Source organism: Ascaphus truei, chromosome 10 (assembly GCF_040206685.1).
Source record: "Ascaphus truei isolate aAscTru1 chromosome 10, aAscTru1.hap1, whole genome shotgun sequence".
Taxonomy (NCBI): domain Eukaryota; kingdom Metazoa; phylum Chordata; class Amphibia; order Anura; family Ascaphidae; genus Ascaphus; species Ascaphus truei.
Genome location: NC_134492.1, coordinates 34,402,527 through 34,426,637, shown reverse-complemented (window position 1 = coordinate 34,426,637; position 24,111 = coordinate 34,402,527). Strand labels below are relative to the sequence as shown.

Genomic DNA, 24,111 nt, shown 5'->3' with positions numbered 1-24,111 from the left:
TTAGTTCCCCCTTCAGAGGCCTGGCTACAGGTGCTCCTTTTCCTCTACACCTATACTGAGAAAGCTTTGAGGGTTGTCCTGCTTCTGTTGTGCCCTCAGCTGAATATTGAAAGATAGGCTGTTTTGAAAATATGGAAATACATTATTGACAAAGCAGACCAGCCTCGTTTTCTTTCTAACTTCTAGGTTTGCTTTGTGCCTACTGTAGTTTCAGGCATATTTGAATAATGTTGAAGTGTTCGTCCCAACCATCTGTGCTGGCAGGCGTTCCCTAGTATCCTTAACCTTTTTTCAGTGAATAAATACTACATTATATTCCCTTTATAGTTTCATTGTACCTCTTTTGGGCATATTTTAAATCAATTACAGGATTTGCCTCCATGACTATGAGGAGACAGTTCCAAGTATCTATCAGATATTCAGTTAAGGTGCATGAGGCCCTGAAATGTTGCTGGTTGACACAATGTAGATATGCTGTCCGCTGGCTACCGTGATGGGATGTCTGACTGTTTGAGACAAGATTCTTTATCTTCTCCTTCAGACTTCAGTCCTGAGTACTAGATATTTTCTGTGCTGTGCTCAATATATGTACCTGAGAGGTGATGGTTCAAGACCAGAGCACCAAGAGGCATTATCGAAATTGAAGATTGGTGAGTGCCAGCTCTACTACTGTTTCATTGTCTATTAGATGATTAATGAGTACTAGTTTCTCTTATTTCCAAAAAGTCTAATTAATCCAGCCTTAAAATATGAAACATTCTTCTTTCAGTCCTCAATTTAGAAGAAAATGTACGTCACTGGAGGTTTGTTACCCTCCCCACAAATCACTATTTGGAGGTTCTTGTTCATCCTGTGTTTCTATCACACATACACATACCACAGGTGCAGATGACACCACACACCGTAATGCTTCTAGTACCAGTCGCTCTGTGACATGGGACACATTTTTACCTCCAAGGTGACAGACATTTTCTCTCCATTAAGGAACTCCACGTGAACATCATCATCCTGCTCTAATTCCACCACCTCTTGTGGGTACTCCATTGTAGCTGGTTGTGCTCTGCGGCTCTGGAAGTGTAAAAAAACCTATTAAAAAAGGGAACCACATACATGTGCTGTCTGCGGTGGTGGTTATAGGTCTAAGCAAACTAAGAAAAGGCTTAGAACTTCAAGGAAACCAACAGCCCACGTCCTGGGTCATACAGTATGCTGATCTTCTCTACTCCTCCATCATATGTCTCCCTCTCACCTCACTCCTCCTACTCCCCACACCCTCCTCCTCTGCTGCTCCAGGTCCCTCAGTCTTTTTGTATGCTAGTAATTGTGCCGTATAATCCTTGAAGTGGCAAGAACATATTAAACTAAAGTTATTGGGTCCTTAAAGCTGCAGTTCAGTCAATATCCTGCATGTGTTTTTTTAATAAATCAGTTCTGTAGTAAGAAAAAATACTTTTAGCATTTTCTGTTTTAAAAAAACAACAACTGTGAAAGACCAATTTTCTTGTATTCTATTTTAACAAGCATGTTTGTTCCTATAGCAACCATTTACATTCCCCAGATCTAAAGATGTCGCCAAACTTCGCCGATCAATAGACGGAGAACGAATTGACTGGCAGCTATGCAGTTCTTTAAGCAAGTAGAGATTGCCCACATGAAACTATTGAAGTAAAAAAATAAAAAAAAAACCCTAAAAACAAACAAAAAAAAACCGGGAGCTTGAACTGCAGCTTTAAGTGCACCTACTGCAAGCTGCCCCACAGTGTGCCCATGCTCCCTGTTCTCCTGGTATATTCACACAGCACTGCAGTTTCACCTTCTGAGGCTGGAATTCGCTTGCTACTCTTACACTGGAACTACACTGCGATTGCTCTGAAGGAAGTACTTTCTCTACCCGCTGCTGGAAACGGAGGAAAAATCACACACAGTAAAATTAGTGGGATCCAGCTGCTCGTTAGATGCAGAGAAGTTTAAAACCTTTAAAAACTATATATTGCCTTTACAGAAAACAGGAGGAAGGCATATTTAATTTGGGATGTCATGTATGATACTGGCAATTGAATACTAAAGTTTATGGTGTGTGCTTTAAATGAACTGCATACATCTGGGCTGTATCTTGCTTTGGACAGTTTTCATTATATACCTTACTTTGATTATCAGTAACTAAAACATGTTAAGCTCAGGCTTGGGTTTTGCTTTCAATAGCATATCAGGCAGAGTGTAACCCAACTTTACAATGAAAGTTACAAATTCAGTGTGTGCTACCACAGAATGTCATTTGAATTATCACAGGGCACGGTTTGCTCAAATATTACTGTTAATGAAAAAGTAGATCTTTTAAAATCACTCTGCATTCTTCCCGCTCAGCAGCTTTTTGTTGCCAATGTGAATGACAAAATGCAGCAGTTAAAAATTACCAAAAGCACATTTTCAGCCCTACGGTGTGGATGTAAACAGCTTAAATAGTTGCAAATCCAATGTGAGCCTCCTCCGTACACAGACCTTGCAGTTTTCTATATGTGGGCCATTTACTGCAGGTTTCCGTTTTTCCTGCAAGCTTCATGCAGGATCCTCACAGTCCTTCAAACAACCTGCAAAACCCTCGTTATTACACAAATTCTCCCCGTAGAGATTTCTGTTTCAAAACTTTCCACTGGTACCTCAGAGTCCTTAATGCTGCTAAGAGTTTGTGGCAATATGAATGGGATTGCATCTCCTGTGACGTCTAAGAGAAGCAGCTGGCAGGTTTCAATCCACTCATTACATGAATTCTGGAGAGACAAGGAGAGGATGTAGAGTAATGTGCCACGTAATAAAAAGACAACATGCGTTATGATTTAGATCTCGTGTAAATGTGACATGTTTTGTTTTCACTTTGGTATCTGAGCTATGCATCCTCAACTGGGTTTGGTTGGACTGGAAATGGTTTTAGTTGCCTTGGTTGAGCACTGCAATATATGAAGGTGTGGATAGCACTCCCAATTACAGGCATACCCCGCATTAACGTACGCAATGGGTCCAGAGCATGTATGTAAAGCGAAAATGTACTTAAAGTGAAGCACTACTTTTTTCACTTATCAATGCATGTACTGTATTGCTAACGTCATATACGTGCATAACTGATGTAAATAACGCATTTATAACAGGCTCTATAGTCTCCCCGCTTGCGCACAGCTTCGGGACAGGTAAGAAGCCGGCATTGCTGTTCAGGACGTGCTGACAGGCACATGCGCGGGCTGCTGTTTGCCTATTGGGCGATATGTCCTTACTCGCGAGTGTACTTAAAGTGAGTGTCCTTAACCGGGGTATGCCTGTATACAGCTTATTACTGTACAGAGCCATTTTATTTATGGAAGTTTATCAATATAGTAATACTAGCTGAAAGTACGCCGTGCTGCTCAGGAATTTGAAGAAAACAAAAAAAAACTGAGATTTATAAATGGATAATGCAACATCCCTCTGATAAACCAACAACAACTCCACCAACTCCAGTTTCATTGCATCCGAGGTCCTCTCGTCCCAAACAATGATTAAGCCTCTTGAAGAACTTTGGCTGCTCCTGTATTTTTGCTAATGTTGCAAATTGGATTTTCAGAGTGACCATGATTAAGTGGTAGCTTGATGGTTGTGTGATAAAATCAAGTCATTTGTGATGTCATACGTGATGTCATTTGTGAATTGTATCCAAACATAGACAAATTCTTTGGATGGATGACGAGTGCACAGTGACTCCCAAGTTCATAGAATAGTGGAAATAAACCACAACATAGAGCTTTGTGATATAGAGTAGGTCAGAGGGAATGTGAGGTCTTTTGAAAATAAGCCTTTTGGGTGGTTTGTCAACGGCACACCCCAACCATCTTGTTTCCTGTTGAGCAGAGTAGATTACGTACGCCGTCGTAGAGCCGCTTGTACACGGCAGGTTCTCCCCCTCGCTAGGATTAATCCCTGAGGCCAGTCACTTGGTAAAACGCGTAGGATTTGTGATCTACTGTGGACACCATACCCCGTGTCGGTGGCCATTTTGGCTTTCCGGAACGGCTGGACTAGCGAGAATGAGAACCTGTAATGTACAAATGGCTCTCCGACGGCATCCGTATCCCACACTGCTGATCGGGAGACAACGCGGCTGGGGTGTGCTGTATACAGACGACCCGAAAGGCTTATTTTCAAAAGCCGTCTCGTGAGAGCAATATACCACCTGTGTGTCTCTAGTAAACATAGATTTACACTACTGTGTTGTTCTGCTCCATCTTTTCTGAAGCTATTTTGAACAATCTTCCAGTGTTTTCATTAGAAACACTGATTGGTACTTCTATTGTATACCTAGTGTGAATAGTAATAGTCATATGCTCTCTGACCTACTCTATATCCCAGAGCTGTACTATGTTGTGGTTTATTCCCTCTACTTTATGAACTTGGGAGCCACTGTGCGCCTCAAAATCCATCCAAAGTTTCATCCTCCCAAACGGAAGACAAAATCCGTGATTTGAGAGCTGCAGACTTCTCAAGAACTTATTAGAATAATGTATTATTACATCACCATAGTCACTTATTTTGTTGTTTATTATACAGTAGTGTACCTATAGAGCGCATTTAATTTTTTTCTTTCATACAACAAACAGACAAAAACCTGTTCCTTGATCTCTGGAACCATCATGCAAAATTTGGTTACGATATCTTAAGAGGTGTCCAAATGCATGCTGAACAGACAGACAACTTTCCAAACAATATAGTGGATAGGGACCTGTGTTTATTGGTCAGTTGTACAGTGAGATTTGGGGAATCACTGGAGAGAGCTTGGGTGCCGAAATTTATTTGTTGGGAATACCGAGGGTCCCCAACGCAGTTGTGCAGTTCAAGTGCTAAGCAGCTTTTGGCTATCGAAGAGGCGGACATTGAATTACATTTTTGGGAGACATACACAGCAGCATTAGCCCCTATGGTTAATTGTCTGTTCGTTAGCACAGAAGTAGCTTATTGAGGACCAGATGCTGATGTCAATTTGTAGATATCCCATCTGTTAGAATATTTACAATTACACATCCCCTTTTTTTTTTGCTTTACTTTTTCTTTTGAGGCAATCATCAATTGACTCATCATACATAAAAGAAAAAATACATAGATACATACATATGAAATAAAAATGAGAAGAGCGAAGTTAAGCAAAGGACAGCCAGACCCAAAAGAGAAAGTGAGAAAGAGAAAAAGGTGATGTCAGTTTATACCCTGACTGTCTTTATCTCCCTCAACTCGTAATCAGGGTCTTCATCAGAGAGAGCTCTGTTCTCCATAGAAATGTTCTCCGCCATCTCCTGGCAACACCTGTGGGGGAAAGTAGAGTTACAATTTGGTTAATATTACAATGATGCAAATTCCTGGATTAAGAGTAGAGTAGAGCAATATACTGGCAAGTCACTAATATTGCGACACAAAAAAAATATGTAGATAATGTTATTTTTTATCGTGGGATTACTATCAGTCATCCATGGAAGGTGTTAACAGTTTAGGTATGCTGCTTTGAAACTGTTGCTCCTATGTCCGTGTGTCTGGGACATGGTACTTCGTTCTTCCTTTCTGGCCGCCCTGACATACATGTAGAATTTATAGTGACAACTGCGCTCAAATGTTCGATCACAATGGTAGTGGAAAATGGACTAATAAGACATAACGATCTCTGTGGGGCCAAATGATCCCTGAGGTAGGGGCAAGCAATAAAACCCCATGACACCTCCAATTGGGATGGTCCCCCTCCAAAAGATATGAAAAGTACTCACATATTGCGCTGATCCAAATTTCTAAAAGACGTGCAGCCGAGTAAATGTAGATAGCTGTAGAGGAAAGAGGAGAACTGGCGCACAACCCAATGAAGTGGGTCCCAGGATGAACAAAATTGTTTATTAATATTATAACATCCAATAAACGGAGGAGAGCAACCTCGAAACGCGTAGGAGGTTGCTCTCCTCCGTTTGTTGGATGTTATTATATTAATAAACAATCAATTTTGTTCATCCTGGGACCCACTTCATTGGGTTGTGCACCAGTTCTCCTCTTTCCTCTACGCCCCTCAGCAACATGTGGTTTAAATGTAGAACCTTCAAAAAAGCAAGACTGCTAATGTGAAATGGATCATGGGCTCTCCTGCTGAGGATAGTGGCACCTCTACTTCCCAGAAGGATGCTCTGTGTTTCCTGTCTGCCTCTTAACCCCCCCCCCCATTTAGGTATTGTGGGACGGGTTAATTATTTATTTTAAAATGTGATTTGTTAAAAAAAATCAGTACAGTAAGCATAGATACATGTTGTCACATAATTAAAGTAGTAAACCATGTCTTTTTTTTATTTCAATCTTTTTTTATTGTTTTTTGCAGGGTTTAACAGTTTTTCTTAACCACGTTACATTGGTCGTCAGATTTTCACAGCAAGATATTTCTTACATTATACAGAGAACTTGTAATAGGCAAGGAACACATTAGGTCCCTTAGAGAGATTTAGAAAGGACAGAAAAAGGTTGGCGATGGAAGAGGGGAGAAAGAAGGGGGAAGGAGGGATAAGGAACGGTTGGAAACGAGGGGGGGGGAGGTAGTGCCGCTCATGTTAGGTGAGGAAGAGAGAAGGACAAGGGGGAGAAGGGCGGAGGACATCCGTCCCCCCCCCCAGCCCGTCAACACCGCCCGGGCAGCTCAAGTCCAGTACTCTTATTCTTGCTCCAGAATTCTCTAATTTTCTTTCCAAACTTTTCTAGATCTGGAGCCATGGTTCCCAAATGTTATAGAATTGATCCATATTTTGTTTTAGCAGGGCCGCCAATTTCTCCATGAGCATGACCTTGTTTACTCTTTTAATAGTAGTGCATCTAAATGGGCCATTAATTTTCTTCCAGGCCGCTGCTATAGAGCAACGAGACGCGGTTTCAATGGGGTTAGCCAACAAAAAGGTCAGCGGGTCCAGCGGGACCCTCAGCCCTGTAACCTCTTGGATCATGTTTTGGACCATGGTCCAGAAGTTCTGTATCTGAGTGCTGGCCCACCATATATGGGCCATATCTCCTCCCAGGCCACACCCTCTCCAGCATAGGTCAGGTGTCCCTGGGAAGATCTGGCTCAGCCTACTAGGAGTTAAGTACCACTGAAATAGAATTTTGTATATATTTTGCTTTATTGTCGTTCAAATTGAGGTTTTAGCTGCCGATTCCCAGATATCCTCCGAGTCATCTCTATCTATCTCTACGTTAAGATCTTCCACCCATTTCAACATATAGTTATGGTTTTGCGCTGCCGCTGACGATGCTATTCCCGTGTATATTCCCGGTATTAGACCCCTCTGGTTTGTACCTTTTTTGAATAGCTTTTCGAATTTTGAGAGATTGCGGACAAAAAAGTCTAACCTGGAGATAGATAAAAAGCTGCAGATCCTGTGTCTGGTATTTCTTTTGGAGTTCCTGGAAGGACAAGATTTTCCCCTTCTCCACCAAGTCGTCTGCTATTTTAATATTCAAATTCTTAAATTGTGTGAAGTATTTATGTGAGCATCCAGGGGGGAACTCTGAGTTTTTTAATATAGGGGTTAACAAGAATGGGGATGAGGTTAATGAATATTTCCCCTTAATTTTTGGACCACATGTTCCACGTGCACCTTATAGATCCCAGGTCAAACCTTACTGTCAGCGTCTCCTTGTCCCCTTGGGACCATAGAGCCGCTGGGAGTTAATCATGTCTTTTATAGTTTTTACATTTCTTATACTTAAAAAAATAAAACCATTCCGCTCCTGTACGCTATACCAGGGGTGTGCAAACTAGGGGGACGCAGCGCTTACAGAGTCCCCGCGCTCTTCCCCAACGCATTTAAATGCTGGGGGAGCGCGTGTGAGGCCTCTGTAAATTCTCTTACCTGGTCTCCAGAGGCTTCTGGCGACGCATCGTCAAATGACGCCGTGGGGTCACACGACGTTGTGACATCAGAAGACGCCGGCAAACAGGTAAGGGGGGGGGGGTGTGAGCAGGCAGGGAGGCGCAGACTGAAAGGTTAGCACACCCCTGCTCTGTACCATCCAGCTATATGTACCGCCTCTGTTATGTCCGTGAGACTGTAGGTGTGTGCATATGTGCAGTATATCCACTCACCTGATCATGTAGCTAGAGAAAAGGTTCACTTTCTGAGACAGACTGTGGGCTTCTTCTTGCATTTTCTGCTCAGTGACTGAATGAAATGCTTCCTCCCCAAACTCGGAGGCAGACACAGACTCATTGGGGTCAGAAACGTAATCAGGGGACAAGAACATAAGAACATTCACCATATACTGGACCATAGCTGTATGAAGGTTAGTTCCCTAGGAAAGGGGAAAAATGGAATTGAAAAGTTGAATAACAACTGTGGGAAACAACCTGTTTTTATAAGAAGCAGGACTGTGTGGGATAAGCAAGTATATGTATGTGTCCTCATGGAGACATATGCCTATAGGGCCCCATGTTAAAATGGATAAGCAAAAGGTGACACGGTGTGCTCATTTGGATGTCATTACCCAGAATCCCAGGCTGCAGTGGAAGCGCTGTATGCTAAGCGATAATGGAGAAAATCCGAGTTATAGACCTGTCTGAGACGTGCGAATGTGCTCACAAGTGATATTTTTATTTGCCGTGTCCTCCTGCTAATTTCTCTAGCAAGTGATACAGTATCTCTCTCGCTTCATGTTTACACACCTCTTGGGTGAGATGCGCATCGTCCCTCTCAGTCCCAGCAGTTGTGGCCAGAACCCAGTGCTGCAGCTCTCTGAAGACGTCTTCTGGCAGCACTCTGATGAGGAGAGGGTTGAAATTATGCAATTTGCAAAGCATCGCGGATAGAAAAAAAAATCCACAAAGTGAGGAGCACACAAAATAATAATGAAAAAAAGAAATCAAATGAATCTATTTTGACACTATAGTGGTGTGTGCTGCCTTTCTTCCTTAAAGTCATCTTTAATTAATGTACTTTACTAGTCAATCGCTGTTTACTGTTTACATCAGGGGTGTGCAAACTTTTCCCCATGCGCACCCCTGCCTGCTCTCCTCTGCAGCTCGCACTCCCCCTCCGGCGTCAAATGACGTGTGGGGTCATGACGTCACGTTGCCATGGTAACGTGACATCACAAGTGGCGTCATTTGACGCGTCACTGGAAGGTAAGTGTGTTATAGAGGCCTCGTGCGTTCCCCCGGCATTTAATTTAAATGCCTTGGGGAGGGCGCAAGACCACTATAACTGCCGTGCTCCCCAGTTTGCACACCCCTGGTTTACATGATGGAATTGGTAAAGCTTCTCAGAGACTAGGAACACTTGTAAGTATTTGCATATATGTACAGATGGGTGTCAGCACATCTTGCCCATGTGCTTCTCTTTCACTCCCTATATCTATGTTCTTTTGCTTGTGTCTTTTTCTACATTCCTGGCCAATGTTATGTCTTATGTCATGGGTCTAGTCATCAAATCCCCCCCCCCCCCTCCAACAGGTCAGGTTTTCAGGATATCTCAGCTTCAGCACAAGTGGCACAATCTGAGGCACAGTTGAAGACTGTGATTGAGCCCCCTGCAGTGACTGATTGAGCCACTTGTGCTGAAGCTGGGATATCCTGAAAACCTGACCTGTTGGGGGGGGGGGGGGGGAGGGGGCTTGAGGACTGGAGTTGAACACCCAGGTCTAATGTACATGCATATCTGTCCTACTATGATAAATCACCTGCAGTATGTCCCCGCACAAGACCCATTGTATCTGTTTGTATGCCTCTGTATCTTAACAGGGGACTTTCTATTTCCCTTTGCATCTTTATTTCTGCACCCTGGCAGATCTGTTTTAAGCCTGTTCTCGTGGATTTGCATGTCTTTGTGAGCACATTCGTCATACTTTTCAACTGGATCCAAGCTGGGTTCCGCTTCCGATTCAGGACTGCCAATGAGCTCCAATGCTTTTTCTGTCTGGGCGATCCACTCAGGAATAAGATTGCAGAAGTTCAGCCAATCAGATTGTGTCACACCATGTGGTCTATTTTTAAGTGCGTGCAAGCGCAAAGACCAGCTTTCTAAGCTATAAAAAAGAGATGTGAGGACTGCGGGAACTCCTGTTAGGATGAAAAAAACCACATGGAATCAACCATGTTGTTCTTCTGCCTGCATTACTCAACAACACTGACATAATATCCCATCACTCAATGCATGTCCATACAATGCAGATGATTGCATTAACTATCCAGAACCGCACAGCTAAAAGTGCTATGCAGTCACTCACCGTTTTCACCCTCTACCCTTCTTCTGTATTGCTCACAGAGTTGCCGTATGCTGCTGCTCACGTCTTCCATGGCTTTCTGCTCTGGGGGCAGATTCCCATCCAAGCTTTCATGTCTTCTGAGAAGTTTGTTCCCTAGTGCAACCCACTGGTTGTGGATGCCAGCTGCTGTTTTAAGAGTATCCTGACTACTCAGAAGCAGAGCTCCTTCGAACTGCTGGAGTTCTTGAGTCAGCATCTTGGGTAAATAAAAAGTCAACGATTAGTAGGCAAATATTCGGTAATATGGAAGGCCCATGAAGTCTGTCCCATGTGTACAGCGACACATACTCCCCACAAAGAATATACTCTAACGTCTCTGACTGAGCATGTGATTGAGCTAAAGCATGGATATCATGAAAACCTGACCTGTTGATAGCTCTTGAGGACTGGAGTTGGCTACCCCTGGTCTAGAACATACAGTGGAAGAAACTAAATCTCTGTGTTGCTGCTAAATTGATTAAACAGATGTTATTTTAATTAAATAAATCATAAGGAGCTTACAGTGACTACCGTCAACCCAACAGGATTCGGAGGGTGAAGACTTCTAAAGATATGAGAAATATTGAATATATGTAAATGTCTTTCTTTCAGGTTTTTTCATTGTATTTATTTATTTTTATGGTTGTGATTGCCCATTGACTGATAATGTATTAATCTGTGCCCCTTTACGGTACAGATAAATACAGTGACAGGCAATGCATTTTTTGTCAAATGCATGTTTTGAATTGATTGTAATTTTTTCTATTTCTTTTTTTGTTTTGTTTCAATTGTTTGGATTTTGGATGGCTTGTTTTTAGTCAATTTTAGGATTGGTTAGCTTTTTAAATTAATTATGTTTTGTTAGCTACTGGTTTAAATTCATTGTTTTGTTGGTTAGTGTTTAAAATTAATTGTTTTGTTGGTTAGTGCTTTTAGTAATTAAATTGATTGGTTGGCTTGTGCTTTTATTTATTAAATTGTTGGCTACTGCTTTTATTTATTTAATTGGTTTGGTAGTGCTTTTATTTCTTGAATTGGGTGCTTGTGTATATCTTTTATTATTGTGTATTTTTGGCCTTCATGCTTTTTTATTATGGTGACCATTGACTGCTATAGTGGCTTATCATGCCCATAGTATATGGGTATGATGTACCACTATGCCAATCAATGGGTAGAGGGTGGGTCTAGTGGTCCCGGGGTGGGTGGTTAGGCCTCCCAGGTGGGTAGCGGGGGACGGGGATTAACCCCTTAATTACTATAGCGGTTATTAGATTGTATTTTTTCTCGTATTCTTTCTGGCAATGGAGGACATGGACCAGGAGTATGCTGATGAGGACTTCCTTCATGATGGCAGGGATAAGTAGATAGGTTTATTACTTTATTTATGCTGGCTGGCTAATGTTTTATTTTATAATGGGCAAATGAGCTATTATCCATATCTGGATAATAGTTATTTTGCCCATTACTGTACTGTGTGTGTTGAGGGGGGGGGGGGTGTATTTATTTCAATGTATTGTAAAACAAAATTTGGCCATAGGATTGGTACCGCAGGCCAGCAGGGATCACCAGAGGGCTCCCAGACACCCGGAGGGACCACCTGAGGACCCCCGGATACCCGCGGCCTCTGGTATCAATGTGGGGGTAGAGGAGGTGGGTATTAGTGTTGTGTTTTTAATGTTTATTGTGGGTAGCAGCTGTTTTAATATAAATTTGAATACTAGTGTATGATCAGGGGGTCTCGGGAGCAGAACCGCATTGATTTGAGGTCCCGAGATACAGGCCCCGTTATGGGGTGCCAGTATCTCCTATGCATTTAAATGTCCAGCATCATGGGAATAAAATGCATAGGCGATACCAGCACCCCATAACGGGGCCTATAATTCGGGGAGCAAGGGGTCCCCGGACCTGAAATCAATGCGGTTCTGCTCCGGAGACCCCCTGCTCATCTACACTGGTATTAACATTTTTATTAATAAAACACTAATTTCGGGCGAGATTTGCGCAGTAAGAGGCGGATTCTCTCTGAGCAGCTCTCTCTGTAGCTGAAAGAAATTGCCAGGTAATGCCTTTTCAGAGAAGAGATGATCACGCCACTGGCTACTCGCCCGTTTTGGGAATTTTGCTATCACAAGTAATCGAGGCTTTCTGAATACCGTAATAGCAGCGCTCAAAAACAGGTGATATAATTTGGTTCGGCGATTTTTTTTTATGAACGGTTATAGGATGGGCCCCTTTAATCGGGTAAAAAAGACCCCATGGAAACATCTGCGTGATTTTCCTTCCATCCCACCCAGTTATCTGCCTCTCTATTTTGACTACTCTGTGTTTGCAGGAACAGTAAATACATACGCTTTGTGGATACTGAAGCGCTACATGACTTCCCTCAGTCCCTTCTACACACATTCTGTACTGCAGTGTTTTTCAACCAGGGTTCCCCGGGCATCCCTAAAGGGTTCCCTGCAATTTTCTGGTCATTTGAAAATTGTATCAAATAAGGAAGAATTGACAATGCATCTGAACTCAGATATGCTATTAGAGAGGGCTGGGGTTCCTTACAATGCAAATTGGGAGGAGTGGCTCAGTGTGTCAAGATCTCCCTGTGCCTCAGGCACCAAAAACATAGATTGTAATCTCCACGGGGCAGGGACCTGTGCCTGCAAAATGTCTCTGTAAAGCGCTACGTAAAACTAGCAGCGCTATACAAGAACATACTGCTATTATTATTATCTGATCCCAGACTCGCTATTAGAGAAGGTTGGGGTTCCTCAGAATTTCACTTAAGGTTCCGTAACCAAAAAAAAAGTTGGAAACCACTGCATGTAACATTACTTTGTAGCACTGATCTCATATTTTTACTTAACCGTGACAAAAAAAAAACCAGGCAAACTCCCCACAACTCCTATATTATGTTTAACTCCCAAATCTTCGTACGTTTTCCCAGCTCTTGAGGTCCTCAAGAATAGTTTTGATCACAACATCAGGAACTGCTTGGAATTTCCAGTTCACACTGGTAGAATAAGAGAGGAAAAACACAATGAAAACCAATTTCACCCATTGTGGCCATTAAAATAATATGTATGCTCATTAAAAATGTATGTGCCATTTATAGCAGCAGCACCCCCCGTCCCAGACTCTTATGAGTTTAGCTCATATAATGTTAGTTTCTTGCCCCGTGACCATGTCCGGCTCTTTTTTTCTTTTTGTAGTGTTAATAACATCCATTTCTTAATCTATAGCTTCTGAGGTTACAACAAAAAACAAAAATGGACTGTGTGCTTCTGAGGTTAGCAAGGCAACCCTAGACTGCACTGGGATCTAGGAGGGGCTTCATTAGAATGTCAAGATGAGATCTCTGGCAGCAGTTTAAAAACTAAAGGCCCCAAAAAATGGCGATCGGCTTGGACTGCTGCTGCAGTCTGCGCCCCCATGTACCCTCCCCCCTGCTCGCGCCCCCCCTTACCTGTTCTCTGGCATCTTCTTACGTGTCGCCAGATGCCGCGGGAGACCAGGTAAGGAAACTTAGAGGTGTCGTGCGCACTGCCCCAGCATTTAATTTAAATGCTTTGGAGAAGAGCACAGGGCCTCTGAAAGCGCCGCCCTCCCCTCCCCCACAAAAAAATCTTGAGCCCCGTCCCCAAGTTTGCGCACCCCTGGTCCAGGGTCGTGAGCACAGACTTAACTGAACAGATAACAGTGGTTGATTAAGAAACACGTGTGGAAGGACAGATTTTTCTTTCTTTGAGCAACTAGTGCAGGGATAGGCAACTTCAGTCCTCAAAGGCCACCAACAGGTCAGGTTTTCAGGATATCCCTGCTTCCGCACAGGTGGCAAAGTCGAAGATGGAGCCACTGATTGAGCCACCTGTGCTGAAGCAGGGACATCCTTAAAACCTGACCTGTTGGTGGCCTTTGAGGACTGGAGTTGCCCACCCCTGCACTAGTTGTACCTTTTACTGAAAGAACATAAAACCTGCTAAGCAAATTGAATTGAAAGTCTAACAAATTCCTACTTCTGTATCCCACTTTTATATTATATTGCATGAAAGTGATTAACATCAAAAAAGGAAGGCACTATAGTTAAGAAGGATTTGTGCAAGTATTGTCCGGCATATTTTCAATAGCCGAGGACATAGAACTTCCACCAACTGTATCGGCTAACATTGCACGGAAACTGTAGTGTGCTGGAAAAGTGAGATAAAAATGAATTTACAAGACTTTCTCTTGGAAATACTGCTGCCACTTCTCCAGGTCCTTGTGAATGAGCCTCAGTTTTTCCCTGGTTGACTCCTCATTGCGCTGCACCTCCTGGCCAAAACATGCCATCAGTCCGCGCCATCTCTCAGTTGCCTGCTGGATTTCAGTCAGATCTGATGTGTCCTGTGGGGTAACCATAAAGAAATGAATACACTTCAAGGTCACTGGGTCACTTAGCATATTGACCGCTGCATTTTTGTTGGAATGAGTTGTAAGCCGATGGTCAAATGTTAGTTTTTGAAGTGGGAGACTTTAAATTAAGACACAATTCGATTTGAGGCAAGTCACCCCCAGACCTACAAATGAGATTGCAGATTACAAGATGTTTGGGTCAAGGATTTAATGCATAAGTATTATTCTACCATTTACAAGATAAAATACACATCATTGTTATAACACTGATCCCTTTGGTTGAACCGAATTAAAAAATACTAATAATATTATTTTATATAGCGATTCCAATAAGATCGCAGAGCTCATTTATTCAAGGTTACATGGACTCGTCAGCATATTTCCCACTCCCTTTCCCCCTTTTATGAAGACTACAGCGTAACAAACGTTTATACCCCTACCAGCCGTGACACAAAGGGGCTATTTATCATTGTCTGCCAGCTGAAAAACTGGGGTAAGAATACTGCGGCAGATTTATTATGGAAAAACACTGCTATTGAACCCAATGGGATTTTCTTATTTCATCAATCTGCTGAGGTATTTCTGCCCCATTTTTACCCCAGTTTTGCACTCACGACCTTTAAAATGTTTGTGCGCTTATGCAGAAGAATGTGATGGGCTATGACACACAGATTAGCAGTGGGTAAGCTCGCATAGCCTAAGGGCTGGGACCCGCTGCGCCCGGCGGCGCAGGCGGCCGCGTGAGCGCTACTCACCATGTGATGTGCCCTCCCGAGCCGGATCCAGTCCCCCCTCCCTGCACGGCTCACTACACGCTGTGATGCGTCAGCCGCCAGGGGATACAAGAGAATTGTAATCCCAAGCGGCGACGCGTCACGTGGTGTGGCTGTGAGCCAATGAGGAGGGGAGGCTGCGGGGAGGAGAGGGAAAGAAGCTGCAGCACCAAGGGAGCTCCTCCTCCTCCCTCCCACAGACTCTCTCCTCATAGTCTGCAGTGTAAGCAGATGCACGGGATGGGGGAACCCCTGGCAATGAGGAGAGGAGGAGGAGGGGAGGCTTCTGGGAGCAGGGAGGCTGCGGGGAGCGGGACACATGCCTGTCCTCACACTCATTTACATGCAGGGCCTGGGGGACGGGAGACGGAGAACTTTACAGCACGCGATTAAACTGTGGAGATACTGTATGTCAATTTTATATTCCACTCCAGCACACGGACACACGTCATGGCCGCGCCCCCCCTCATCATGGCCCCGCCCACCCGACCCGTTTGGTCACACCCCCCCCCCGCTCCGAAAAAAGTTTCCTGCAGACCGCAGATTGCGGTGCAGTGAGTTGCACGCGCCGCCGGCAAGCAAGACAGCCGTGCGGACGCGTGCAGCGGGGCCTTAGCCTAAGTATAGCATTCTTTCAACGTACTTTTGATGCCAGCAGCACAATGAAATGTCTGATAGACCTTATCCAGGACTTCTCACTCATGTACAGTCTGCGAGCTAACTGCAGCTGGTTCTCCTCAATTACCTGCAGAGAAAAGATGGCAAAGGAGTAATTTCACAATCAAGGTATAACCGATTATTCTAAGATGAAAGGGCAGCACAGCCCTGGTCCAAGGGGTTGGCTACCCCTGGTCCAAACAATAAATCATAATAAATCATAATCACAGTCTATGCGGAAGAACTAAACAACAGGGACATTTTTCCTGATTTTATTGTACATTTAGATTACCGCACTGCACACACAGATGGTGAGGTGACGTCAAACGTCACAACAAATGTCAAGATTCATGTCTGCCTCTGGGGTGCTAATGCTATGGGATAATGGTGTTATAAGTGGTTTTAAATGAATTTACATTCAACCCACAAAGTTCCGCTGTGGCTCAGTGCCGGCATCGACTGCGAGCTAATTAACTGTTAAAAGTAATGTCTTTGTAGGAATAGTGCTCTCTGTCTCAATAGTAAAACGCATACACAACACCCCTCCATTAGTAGAAAACATCTCCCCAGGAGGTTCATGTTGTGCTATGAATCTGCCAAAAGTTAAAGTAGCAATAATAACTACTCAACTACTGTCTAAAAAGTGTAATGGGGATGGTACCATTATACATGGCCATATCAACTGCAGTATCACAGATGAGCGGAGTGGAGATTCATTTGCCAAACTTGGTTTGCATGAGTCCTGTCTCTCCTCAGTCAGACTAACCAAATGATAGCCATAGGAAGTATCTAACTGTTGGTTTAGGGCAGGTGGGACATCCTGATCCTGTCATTTGTGGGTTATACAGGGTGTTTACACTAAAAGAGGCACAGAATATTTACTTTCAACATGTCCGTGTCTCTTTTAATGTGGAACGCCTGTACATTTTATTTTTAATGGCCAAGTTGGTAAAGATCTGGGAACAGGTACAGATTGTGTAATCTACCCTGCACTTATCTAAAAGAGGGTTAAACTGATGAATGCTTGAAGGAAACACTCTGCCTATGGCCTGTGCTGTGTGTAGTCACCTTCCGTGCCAGCCTGTATGTGGCAGAACTCCAGAGGTCCCTCTCTTCAGTCAGGTGAAGCAAATGGTTTTCCAGGCGATGCCTCTGTAACTCATACAGCTCACGGTACTCCTCTAATAGACTGAGCAAAACAGGCAGCAGTTTTACAGTAAATCAGAGAAAAAGTGAGAGAAAGAACTATTGTGTTTGGTTATACTATACAGGCATACCCCGCTTTAAGGACACTCACTTTAAGTACACTCGCGAGTAAGGACATATCGCCCAATAGGCAAACAGCAGCTCACGCATGCGCCTGTCAGCACGTCCTGAACAGCAATATCGGCTCCCTACCTGTACCGAAGCTGTGCGCAAGCGGGGAGACTATAGAGCCTGTTACACATGCGTTATTTACATCAGTTATGCACGTATATGACGATTGCATTAGAGTACATGCATCGATAAGTGGGGGAAAGGTAGTGCTTCACTTTAAGTACATTTTCGCTTTACATACATGCTCCGGTTCCATTGTGTATGTTAATGCGGGGTATGCCTGTATTGTGTTATATTTAGTTTAGGTACACTTGTATTGATATTTATTGTGTAGATACTATATATATATATATATATATATATATAAATATATATATATATAAAAAAATTCGTTATACCTATGGAACTATTATACTTGGCTTAGTAACTGTAATTGATTACAGTGCCGAACTGTATTATGCCATTGCCGGCGAGACCGCTCGGAGGCAATGATCGCGGCCATAGACCGCGAGTGCGCCAGCGCGATGGGGCGTGCACTGCGCGAAGAATCAGATCAATTTCATTCTGCGAAGCGACGGCCAGGTCACGTGAGCGGTTCGCCCAATGAGGGTGAACCAGCTCCGTAACGTCACGGCCACGCCCCCCGCCACCACTCCTGGTTGCGTCAACCCAGGCCACATATCACTGCAACTAAAACGCAGGTGATGTCTTGCGCACGCTAGCGATTGCGCGCTCACCATGGACCCAGCCTTACACAGTTTGTTTGTAATGCAAAAAGACACAATTGCAAGTAGGCAGTAAATCCTAATATATAGAGAGTGACCGTTTCATTTTGTACAGAAATTAAGCACAAGTGTCTTATCACTGAACTGTAGCCCACTAGGAATGGAGCGTCTCTATTACATTCACATTAATGAAGTTACCAAGCTTGTTTATGTGGTTTTGAAACCGCTCCTTCCTCAGGCTGATGGAGATAAATAGTGTTGCATGCCAAGAAGAAAGGTTGAACTGTCAAAACCTATTTAGCTGTTTGAGTCAGTAGTTTACACGTGTAAATACTAGAATATAAATATAATCTGGAGAATTTAATTTTCCCACAACACTCAAGCAGCAGTGGTAAGATGTACCGGATATTATATGTTTATGCAAACTGTACAGGTGCGCAGATCACATTCACTCATACTATTTCACCATAAAGGCTCCTAGAGGCAGCCACACTCAAACCATTAACACATCATAACTAGGACCTGATTTCAAACAAGCTTCAGATTACTGCATAGCTCGAGGTTATGGAGCATCCAGTGCACATATATTAGGTTAAGTGCTGTAATATTGTTGAAAATGTGATAATTTGAACATCGTCACTGTGGACAGGACCTCAGGTTTACAACTTAACCAGACTAGGCGAAGCAATGGAATCCGCCTCTCCACAAATGATGCATGTCCTAATTTAGTTGTTGCAGTGTGGGAGTAATAATATATGATAAGATATCCACAGTGAAATGGATACGCTTACTTAGCATTCTTCTTTGCCTCCCTTAGGGCTTTAGCCAGTTCCTCCTGGGCATGCATGGCATCTTTGCTCACTCGCAGGTCATGTTCTCTCACTTGATACAAATCACTGGAGTAAACACGCACAAAAAAAAAAAGCAAATTGATCATCAAGGACCAAACTGGGATTCCCATTTCCCCAATCGTCTCAGGACTGGCCAGGAACTAAGATCTATCCCCAACTTTCATGTGCAGAGCAAAGACATAGAAATCCACACAAACAGCCATCTGATGGTGACACATTTCCCCTTTGTTAAGAGAGTGATATCCATGATAGCAAATGTATAGGAGGCATGTCACTATAGCCAGCGGCGAGCACTGGGAGCAATCGGGCTGCATGAAATACTTTCTGTATTATCTTTCATGGTGCAGGCCTCTGCCTTTCAATATATTTCCTGTGTTTCAGATATCTTAAACAAAAAACAAATTTCGGTTCAGGTATATTGATATATAATATACATGTTGATGTAATACAGGGTTCCAGCTTCAGCAAGCGATACATCTTCTGTGTGTGAAACAAACTGCTATGTTTGGAACCACTTCTAATAAATTAAAAAGGACATGTTGCAATGTAAATCTGTTCTGATTATGACTGCACCCTTCAAACTGTACACAGGAACCCAAGAAGCATTGGTGAAGCTCTCCAATAATTCTAATTCCAGCTACTGACGTCATACGGTTCACTTCTGACACTGCGTTCCTGTTAGCTATTACTGTCGGTTATATGCCAAAGAAGGATAAAATAAACAAGGCCGACAGGGAAAGAAACTATTTGTTGGAAATGTCTGAATTTCTGATGCCATTACCCAGAATCCCTGGCTGCAGTGGAAGCATTGTATGCCAAGAGATAATGGGGAAAGGCAGGGTTGTGGACCTGACTGAAACATGTGAATGTGCTTATAAGTTATATTTGTATTTGCTTTACAGTGGAGGGTTTTTGTCACTGTTTTACTCGCTATAACGTACCTTGTGTGCCACTCCCAGCTTCACATTGCAAAGCCAGTATAACCCTCCTCGTACAGACGAGGCCCAAAAGGTCAAAACAGCTGTCTCTGAGTAGGTTTACTGCCAATGCACTTCTTTAACATAGACTGTACTTTAAAAGCTGTGTACTGTATAAGCTGATAGGGATCCATGTTAAAATGGGTAAGAAGCAAAAAGTGACACCCTGTGTGTGCTCCTTTGCATGTCATTACCCAGAATCCCTGGATGCAGTGGACGCATTTTCTGCTAAGACATAATGGGAAAGGCAGGGCCGTGGACCTGTCTGAGACAAGTAAATGTACTCAGAAGTGGCATTTTTATTGGCTTCGATTTATCTGTAAAACACACAAAAATACTGCCTGGAAAGCATCAACAAAGGGAAAGGACAGCATTGTGCTTCTTACAGTAATATATAGTATTAAAAAGTCCAATAGGACTGCAGGGCTCTCTTGTAGAGTAAATACCATATAATAGTGGTAAACATGAAGCACTATCAGCAGCATTGGCATCGTGTATAATTTCTGTCCTCCGCGTGGTATCAATGATTTGTGTTTTGACTTTGGTTCACTCAGCTCCATACTAACTGAGTCAGTTCCCCGATGGAGTTCTTGAAATTGATGAGTTCATCTGTCAGACGTCGATCCAGTGCACGCTGAGCCAACAGGTCACTGTAGAGACTCTGCACCTGGTGTGGAATTTTGTCCAGTAGCATCACATAACGTTGTCTGCAGAAAATGTAAAGCGGTGAGAAACTGGGAGAAGCCAACAGAGAGGAGAACTATATGTGGCAAGATGGAATAATTAGTACGGCAGAGAATGAACATACAACACAGGACATCCCTAAAGTAGGTGTATGGCATCTATGTTAAGACACTTTTTACTGGACTAACATAACATGGTTCTCCCTGAAATGTTAAAACCAGCATTCAAGGAGAAGACTGTTGTAGACTTGTGGGTGAAATTCTGTGCTAATGTATTGATATTTCTAGTTTTTCTTCCAGACAGTGCTGACCTGAGCCTTGCAAGCAGCTCTCCTCTCTCCACGCAGTCCACGCTAACCTGACGGATAAGCTCGTGGAAGACTACATTGTATATGTTCTGCTCAGTCTTCAGCAGCTCCAGCAGGTTATGCATCTGAATGAATAGACAAGACGATTTTCCTTAATCAGCTTAATTTAACAATAGAGTAAATAGGATCTTACAGGGAACGAGGAAGAACTATGCAGGGTGATAAAGGAGACTACAAAGAAAAATACACCATGTATTCATAAGCAGTACAAAGACTTGGGTAGTGCATTCACTTGCATAGTTATGCTAAAAACGTATACTAAATATCACTTCTAGAAGATTCTGCCCATCTCATGATCACATAAAAAAATGAATACATTCAACCAAGTCTAATCATTTATTTTTATAATGAGTAAAAGTAAATACACCTTATAATACGTGCTTGGGCCCACAGATACGGAGGGTGGTTCTTCTTTCCTTCATACCCATATATACCGAGCAGGACAGTAGAGTTTTTGAATAGTTATTTTTAGCTTGCAGTTGCACACCATAGATTGCAATGGGGAACTATTTTAAGGTCTGCACTAAATCTCCCTATGAAAGCAGTTAGTTTCATATCATTGGCATATGCATAGGTTAGATGACCAGGCCACGACTGTTTACCTGAGTGGGACCTTCCATCTTCAAGTCTTCCTCATCCACGCCTGCGTGCTTCAGCATGCTGTCCATCACCTTCATCAACTGGAGAACCTCTGACCTTCCACTCGGTTTTCTGTTCAAAGTCAGAAAGAAGAAGCCCATCACCATGTAGTGTCACAGTAAGGGGATTGGCTACTAACCAATTCCACACAGTGCCAGCCAAGCAAGGAATGTAAAGCCCTGACTTACATGGATGGGAACAGCTGAAGCCTCTTCTCGTGATCTTCTAGAAGGGTTGTATACTTGCTGTGTTAGGAATGACAGAAAGTATAAGCTCTTGAATGCTGAAGGATATAGCCACTGACAAACATAGTATACCATATTAACAAGGAGCAATGCATGAGCAGATGTGTGTACGGTGTATACCCAAAATTCTATAAACTTTGGGAGTTATTTTCAGATGGCTGATGAGCCAGGATAATAAGTAACTCTATGCGGCAACAGATGGAAATGAGACACAGTTGTCCTGTTTTTCAGCTGAAGATGCTACGTACATATGTGAGCAGTGATCTTTCATTCACCATGTGAAAATTTCAGTCTGACTTGCACATCTCTAGATTGCATTATGCCAGAGGTTCCCAAATCCAGTCCTCAAGGACCCCTAAAAGTCCAGATTTTAAGGATATCCTCACTTTAGCACAGGTGGCCCAATCATTTTGATGGAGCCACCTGTGCTTTAGCAGGGATATCGTTAAAACCTTGACCGTTACGGGTCCTTGAGGACTGGACTTAGGAACCACTGTATTTGGCAATTGGAACTCTGTCGGCTGCTCAGAAACACATGATCGCAGATGACAGATGTATTGGTCAACTCTTTACTACAAAATATTCTCTAACTTGCCCATTAATATTATGTAGCAGAGAGTCAGATTTCCACAAGAAAGGACAGACAACTCTCCACTCACTCTTCATAATACTCCAGGCCCAGCACACCTTTATTCTTCACAACATAGAATTCCTTTGGAACAAGACTGTCTTCAATGTTCCCTTCCTGTGAAAACATCAGCAAGGCAAATTATTACTTGCTTACTATGGTAACCTGTACCTTAACGAAACCAGTGTTACAATATATAGTTTCCTTGTTGCCTCCTGTGATCCTTTATGAATACATATTATTAAATGTCCACAGGTTGCTGTGCATTGTTTTTCTGTTGAGCAGACCTATTCAAGAGAGACATATGCCAAGCAGAGCGAAGTCAAAATGCACGGTGACTAATAAAACAAAAGCAACCCAAAGAAGAGAAGGTGATATGGGTAGGAGCCAGACTTAAATGATGCAACAGACAATAACTGGACACGAAGGGTGCAAGATTAGCCAGGGGAATTCAGGAAGGAGCAAGGCAGAAAAAAAAAATCAGAAAAAAAAGTATAACATTGTGAGAAGTTGGTGTAAACAAAAATGGGTATATAGTCTGTAAGAGCAACATAAAGACATAGGATATGAGCATAAATGGTGAAGTTAATAGGAAATTATGTTAGGCAAAGTATAGGAGTTGTCATGATAATATCATGAGGTATTAAGTCTTTTAATCAATCTGGTGCTTCAGGGGTTAAGGTAGCTACAGTTTGATTTAAATAAAATACGGAGTGTGTGCCGAGCACGCGCACTCTAAGTGAAACTTCTTTGTGTTTTGTCACTGAAATTGTAATTATACTCTCAAAAGTCTTTCATTCAATCAAAAACATCAAAATCAAAATACAATTTCACTGACAAAATGCAAAGAAGTTTCACTTAGGACGCGCGTTCTCAGCCCACACACTGTCTTTTTTTTTCTTTTTACAAAATATGAGCCCTAGCACAGCAGTAGTATTTTAACATACAGTAGATAAGCCAAATGAGTTGGTGTTCTACAGAGTCATGATACATTATTTAGGGTGTTACCATGTGTTTGTGATGGGCTGCAAACCACTATTTATACAATACAGTTGCTGGATGACCAACTATTACATTTTATATTACAACGTTTGTAAATTTTGTAAATTCCTATTTCTTTCATGTAATTTTAAATCTTTAACCACAACACACTAAAATCACACAAATGTATATATATATTTTAATCACAGGGAACTTCATGTTAGTCTGAAAATGTGCGGGCGGCGCTGGTCGCTTCTGCGCATGCGTGGGTGGCGCTGGCCTCCACTGAGCATGTGCGAGCACTTGTGCACACGTCTGCTCGCATTTTCGTCTCCAGCAACGATTTTTAGTGCTGTGAGATTAGCCAGCAGGGGTGCATCTGCTCGTACACACGCCTTACTTCCGTTACACATTTTCGTCTCCATGAAGGAGTTTTGTCCTATGGGAATTTAGTAGGTGCCAGAAAAGAAGTTTCACTTCAAAAATACAAAATATTGGGTTTTTCCAGACTCTTCCTGGGTCTGTCCAGTGCTTCAAAGAGGACGTCATTGGTGGGTTATCACTTAAGGCCCACTAAAAGTACAAGATGTATTGCATGGAGTTGATAGT

At 42.8% G+C, this 24,111-nt stretch overlaps 1 protein-coding gene across 4 annotated transcripts in view; it reads right to left on the bottom strand.

The window, feature by feature from the left end:
- The window catches only part of AXDND1 (axonemal dynein light chain domain containing 1), a 39,655-nt gene that overhangs the window by 11,155 nt on the left and 4,389 nt on the right, over window positions 1-24,111 (bottom strand). For all 4 annotated transcript variants that reach the window (XM_075616498.1, XM_075616499.1, XM_075616497.1 and 1 more), the window contains 17 exons: window positions 22,553-22,638; window positions 21,837-21,893; window positions 21,612-21,720; window positions 20,953-21,074; window positions 20,525-20,665; window positions 18,922-19,026; window positions 17,157-17,277; window positions 16,075-16,176; window positions 14,483-14,649; window positions 13,204-13,279; window positions 10,255-10,489; window positions 9,874-10,087; window positions 8,696-8,789; window positions 8,120-8,325; window positions 5,226-5,322; window positions 2,658-2,768; window positions 952-1,068 (listed from right to left, as the gene is read on the bottom strand). In XM_075616498.1, the coding sequence (XP_075472613.1) occupies window positions 952-1,068; window positions 2,658-2,768; window positions 5,226-5,322; window positions 8,120-8,325; window positions 8,696-8,789; window positions 9,874-10,087; window positions 10,255-10,489; window positions 13,204-13,279; window positions 14,483-14,649; window positions 16,075-16,176; window positions 17,157-17,277; window positions 18,922-19,026; window positions 20,525-20,665; window positions 20,953-21,074; window positions 21,612-21,720; window positions 21,837-21,893; window positions 22,553-22,638 (2,160 nt within the window). The remainder of the gene's footprint in view (window positions 1-951; window positions 1,069-2,657; window positions 2,769-5,225; window positions 5,323-8,119; window positions 8,326-8,695; window positions 8,790-9,873; window positions 10,088-10,254; window positions 10,490-13,203; window positions 13,280-14,482; window positions 14,650-16,074; window positions 16,177-17,156; window positions 17,278-18,921; window positions 19,027-20,524; window positions 20,666-20,952; window positions 21,075-21,611; window positions 21,721-21,836; window positions 21,894-22,552; window positions 22,639-24,111) is intronic.